Source organism: Lactuca virosa, chromosome 9 (assembly GCF_052849685.1).
Source record: "Lactuca virosa cultivar CGN04683 chromosome 9, Lactuca_virosa_CGN04683_v6, whole genome shotgun sequence".
NCBI lineage: Eukaryota > Viridiplantae > Streptophyta > Magnoliopsida > Asterales > Asteraceae > Lactuca > Lactuca virosa.
The window spans coordinates 86,042,811-86,048,444 of record NC_136434.1 but is presented as its reverse complement, the minus strand read 5'-3'; the positions used below and the strand labels follow the sequence as shown (position 1 = coordinate 86,048,444).

General features: G+C 34.3%; 1 protein-coding gene across 1 annotated transcript; it reads right to left on the bottom strand.

The window, feature by feature from the left end:
* Nucleotides 1–658: 658 nt before the first annotated feature.
* Nucleotides 659–5,078, bottom strand: LOC145136029 (DNA replication licensing factor MCM6-like). Its single transcript, XM_079070232.1, has 17 exons — nucleotides 4,894–5,078; nucleotides 4,633–4,785; nucleotides 4,429–4,554; nucleotides 3,995–4,351; nucleotides 3,699–3,897; nucleotides 3,548–3,625; nucleotides 3,233–3,462; nucleotides 3,047–3,161; nucleotides 2,874–2,948; nucleotides 2,633–2,773; nucleotides 2,351–2,554; nucleotides 2,096–2,257; nucleotides 1,817–1,872; nucleotides 1,517–1,611; nucleotides 1,267–1,389; nucleotides 982–1,112; nucleotides 659–888 (listed from the first exon to the last, which is right to left on the bottom strand). Exons 1-17 carry the CDS (start codon nucleotides 4,959–4,961, stop codon nucleotides 766–768), a joined length of 2,436 nt encoding a protein of 811 aa, XP_078926358.1. The 5' UTR covers nucleotides 4,962–5,078; the 3' UTR covers nucleotides 659–765.
* Between the last annotated feature and the right edge of the window lie 556 nt (nucleotides 5,079–5,634).

Sequence of the window (5,634 nt, the reverse complement as noted above, 5' to 3'; positions counted from 1 at the left end):
TTCTCATCAACTATTTATGAAAGTAGAGAAGTATATGAAGCAGAAGCCCAATCTATTTTGCACGTTTTAAAGGTAATTAAAGTTTTGAAATTATTTTTATTTGATGGCTTAACTTTTTGTAGGTTTTAAAGGTCATTAAATTTATTAAGTTTTAATAAAGTTGATATTACGGACAATAATAACAGGTTTTTATTTTTTATTTTTTTCTTATTTAAGGTTGTTAGAAAAAAATTATATCAGCACCTCTTTTGCGTTTTCATTCCTACTTTTTCTTATTTCCATTTTGAGTCCTCGGTTGGTTTGTTTGACTTTCAATTTATAGTTTTCGGCAATTTAAGTCCCTCTGCTAATTTTCTATTGTTATCATTCTCATACTTTATAAGCAACTGAAGCTAATTTTCTATTGTTATCATTCTCATACTTTATAAGCAACTGAAGCTGCTTGAGATACATGATGAATAATAAGAATTTATTTATGATACCTTTCATATAAGAATCAAGAAACTATCCAAATCGGTATATTAATTGTTTACACTAATAGTTATTTATTATAGTGAATGATGATAAATTAGTGGTGAAGGATATATATATATATATATATATATATATATATATATATATATATATATATATATATATATATTGTGGCCAAAGAAAATAAATTAAAACTTTGTACTAAAACAACCATTTGGAGGATATATCCATAGAAATCAAGACTTTTAATCAATTGAACAACATTTGAAAGCAAAGCATGTTAAATGCATTTTAATGAATAACATAGTTAGGTGCCACAGCAAGAATCCTGTTGTTTCGAGAAGAACGTACTCCATCATCCCCTTGTGCCTCGTCATCTACCACTATCAGATGCCCCTCCCTTCTCACCAAACTCTGCATCAATATATACCCAAACAAACATTCTTTTCAGATTTTTTTTATGATGAACTAACTACAACACTGTAGTTTTAGAAAGGATTTGATTACCTCTATGATAGCTTTAATCTTGGTGACTTCAGCCTTTGCCTCTTCCATGGAGCTGTAGTTGTTCTTCTCATTCTGTTGACCCACATACCACTGTATCAGATCCCTTTGCCTCATTCCAGCTAACCCACTCCCTGAAATCAAGAAATCAACCAACATGTGTATATTTAAGAGGTTTTCATATTGTAGTTTTGAAAATTACATGGAGGTGAAAGAAGAAAGTAGAATTGTATAACAGAATGAAGGTGTGTTACTGTTATGTTAATATGATGCAAAAAGAAAAGATACCATCTTGCATAACAGTTTCCTCATGTTGTCTAAGACGCATGACAAGGGCTTGAGTCACTCTCTGAAAGTATTCATCTGTTATCACAAGTTTCTTCCCTTCCTGTTCCTGCCCTTGTCCATTTTCTGCACAAACACAAACACAAATTAAATAAATAAAGAAAATTTCAATTACAGTTGTTAATTTCTATCCAAGATCCAAATAACATTTCTAGTTTCTATCCATCTTCTCCAGAGCAAAATAAATAGCAACCTGGTTGCTCGTTATTGGCATCTGCTGTCTGTGGTTCAACATCACCATCTCCATCTTCTTGGAACTCGGTCAAATCAATCTCAGTTGACTCCACACTGCAGGTTCCTCCAATACATAGTAATTAGTGATACAATCAATAAATAAACACAAATGGTCCCTATGGTTTGGGGTAATTTGCACCTTCGGTCCCTAACTTATATTTTTTTAACTCTTGTTTTTGTTACGCGCTTGGTCCCTGTCTTAACCTAAAAAGACTATTATTTAAATAGGGAAAAATAATTACTCATAAATAAAACATGCCTGATTACTGAAGTTTTTAGAAGTCTTGTTGCTAACTTAACATGGCGAGGGTGAACCTGAAACAGAATACACACACAATTTGGAGCAAACTTAGCACACAAGTCACAATAAAAATTGCAACTTTTAGTAACACTTAAAAAGATGAAACAAGAAAAGACGAGAATGCCCCTCATCATTAAAAAGATGCAATCTTTAGTAACACTTAAAAAGGTGTTTGTTTGCTACTTGTGGTATTTATTTGTTATGCAAAGACCAAGATATGTAAAAAAAATTGTTTACCTCATCATCGAGGTGACACCTGGCAATTGCCTCTGAAAGTCTGATTAGAGCCTCCAACTGTCTAACTGTCATGCGATATGCAACTCTACTTCCTGGAGCTGTATCACCTCTACGAAGAGCAACATAAGAATCAACCAAAACTTTTCTTGCTTCTACACTTAGCTGCATTAATAAAATTCACAACATTTTATTAGTAAACAAACAAACAAAAAAAAAAAAAAAAAAAAAAAAAAAAAAAAAAAAAAAGACACGGACCTTTGGCTTTTTAGACTTGGCAACTTGAATGTAACGCTTGAGCTGTGCAGTGGTGAAGGCAGGAGCAACAGCATTTTCACGCTTTTGATGAACTCTGACAATGTGAGAGGCGATATGGAAATCTGTTGTGTCATCAGGATCATCAATCATCACATACACCAGGTCAAATCTTGAAAGAATGGCTGGAGGAAGCGCAACATTATACTGCAACATTCTTAAATCTTAATTCAAATTACAGATAGATTCTACCATTATAATTAATTGGATTAGTAAATTTCTGACCTTCAAGGGTTTAGATTTATCATAGCGGCCTCCTGTGGGATTGGCAGCAGCCAAAATTGATGTTCTTGCGTTCAATGTTGCTTGTATTCCTGCTTTTGTGATACTAATTGTTTGTTGTTCCATAGCTTCATGTATTGCAACCTTTTTGATATCAGAATCAGATGGATTAGGAGGTATTATTATTGCATAATAGCAAAAAAAAGAAAATAACATACATTCGTGATGAGTATGAGTACCTTACCTGATCTCTTATATCCATTTTGTCAAATTCGTCAATGCAACAGACACCATTGTCAGCAAGCATCAGTGCACCAGCCTGATAGATAACACAACACATAAACAAGAATTAAAGTGGTGTTTGGAATTTGAAAAAATTGGAATGTTTCAGTATTTAATTTACATATTTTTACATACCTCAATACAAAACTCTCCGGTCTCTGGTTCTTTTGCAACAGTGGCTGTCAATCCAGCAGCAGATGAAGATTTCCCGGATGTGTAAACAGATCTTGAAACTAAGGTTGTTGTGTATCTACAAAAAAAAAAAATTTGTGAAACATTGTATAAAAGAGGATTTAAATATAAATAGATAGAGATGCTTACTTGAGAAACTGAGATTTAGCACAACTAGGATCTCCAACAATACAAACATTGATGTCCCCCCTGAGATTGATCCCTTCATGGGTGAACTTATGAACTCCACCCAAAAGCATAAGCAGAATTGCTCGCTTGATGTCTTGATGTCCAAAAACAGTAGGTGCCATACTATCAACAAGTTTGTTGAAAAAATCAGGGGTATTTCTCATTTCTTTAACCTCAGCTACCTCCTCCGCCTACAATAACAATAAAAAAAATTAAAAACTTAAATTATATATAACTTTAGAGAATTAATTATATATGATGGGTCAATAACCTAACCGTGAATTGTAGATTGTCTTCATCCTCAGCATCCCTCTTCCTATTTCGTATGTCAGCATCTCTTCTCCCATCACAAATCTGAACAAAGAATCAATGTTATAGACTATCCCCACAAAAACAATTGATCGCAATATGATCAAAAATGAAAAACCTGCACTGAATTGGCAATAAAGGCAAGGCGATAAGAAAGGTCTCTAACGCCCAAAGCCCTCAGGCCTTTAACACCTTCTTGAACAGTGCCAGTGGTATCGCGTTTACTACCACCATCTCTACGAACTTCAGCTCTTTCTCCAGGAGCTGCCAATGCGAAAATGTCAGGTATCACAACCACAGTGCCAGTAAAGATCACCCTGCAAAGTGAAGTGAAGTATAAAAGTTAAAAGAGTTATGTTCTAGTTCTACATCTTTGTAAAGAAACAAAAAAGGTGTGTGAGTGAATTTACATACGTGTCACCAGCCCTAGCCTGTTCAACAATGTCATGGCGAAGAATGACATCTAATGATCTAGGAAGGGATCCTGCAGGTATTTCTTTTGATGTTTCCTGCATCCTGACTCTCTGCCAATCTGCAAATTTACTTTCTTGTCGGAGAAGTGCCCATTTTCCTTTCTTTGAGCACATTGCATTAATGCATATCATGGGCTCAGTGTATTTATACTGTTGCTCAACGTTTTTGATGATGGTTCCACAATCCAAGCACTTGAAAGTTCCCTGAAGGAGTTCTGGTCTAACCTCACTAGTGCGAGTCACCACTCCTGTAACTGATACTAGTCTGCCTATCTCAGATGTGCTCAGTTCCCTCAATCTGTACACAAACATACATACAAAATTCAAATCTTCAAACAAATACTAGTAAATTGATAATAGTAGAAGAAAATGTACCTTTTTATCACAGGTAAATTATAAAATGCAATATTGATATCCTTATTTGGGTTGTCGTCGGTTATGAAGGTGGGTTTCTGACCCATTACGAACCTCTTACATGCGTTCTTCAGGTACGACTCAAACCTAAAAGGTGTATCATACAATTCAACAATTTCAAACACAAAAGTCTAGCCAAAAATGAAACAGGAAAGGAAAGTTTACCTCAAATATTCATCAGAAATGGCTTTCTGCAGAACATCGTTGAACCGCATAACATGTGAGAAATCGATGAACATTGTGTTGGACTCGTTTGGTCTCATTGCTTCGATTTCCGATTCATACAAAGGTTCCCTCGAATTCGCATCTAACCTAAAACTGTAACGATAATAAAATTAAATTAGAAAGCAAAGACCAAAACTTGTCAAATAACATGAATTTCATCAATTTGTTTTGGATCTATACAAAAAAACCCTGATGCGATACCTCTTAAGAAACTCCAAGAAGATATTCTCGACCTTCGCTGCTTTCTCGTCGGTGAAATATGAATCCATCTTGTTGGCTAGCTACTGCCTTCCTCAAGTTTTTTTTCTTTTTTTGCTCAACTGTGGAAGTGAATCGTTGATTGGGAAGGATATGAATGAATGTGTGTATGCACTTTTAGGCGGGAGAATAAGCAGAGAGTGTTAGGGTTTCCGCCACATCTCGCCGGCGGGGCCGCTTGACCCGATGCCCCGACCCAAGTGGATTAAAATAAATCGATGCTCCGACCCAAGTGGCAATTGCCTCTGAAAGTCTGATTAGAGCCTCCAACTGTCATTCGATATGCAACTCTACTTCCTGGAGCTGTATCACCTCTACGAAGAGCAACATAATAAATAAACCATTTCATAAAAATAAAAATCTAAGATTAAATTTTCGATCATATTGATTCTATATATACACATCAATATCGATTATGTATATTTGACATGTATAACAAAATAGACAAATTAATAAGGATAATAATAAAAATAATAATAATAATAATAATATCAATTGAAAAAAGTCACCTCATAATAAGTTACTATTAAAAAAGAAAATTTTGTTTTTATTATTGGTTATCTTATTAAATCGGTTCAATTATTTATTTAGTAAACCATTTCTTTTTATATAGTCCCTCCTTTTTTCCAAGTAATAGTATGTAATGTATCATACAATTTTTTATATTTTCTAAATAAAACTACA

What these genes read in the sequence shown, in the direction of transcription:
- LOC145136029 (XM_079070232.1), bottom strand. Translation starts at nt 4,961, where the DNA reads ATGGATTCATATTTCACCGACGAGAAAGCAGCGAAGGTCGAGAATATC. An exon ending in AATTTACCTGTGATAAAAAG is followed by an intron (nt 4,352 to 4,428) that starts GTACATTTTCTT and finishes GTTTGTGTACAG; the next exon opens with ATTGAGGGAACTGAGCACAT. An exon ending in CAGGCTAGGGCTGGTGACAC is followed by an intron (nt 3,898 to 3,994) that starts GTATGTAAATTC and finishes TTCACTTTGCAG; the next exon opens with GGTGATCTTTACTGGCACTG.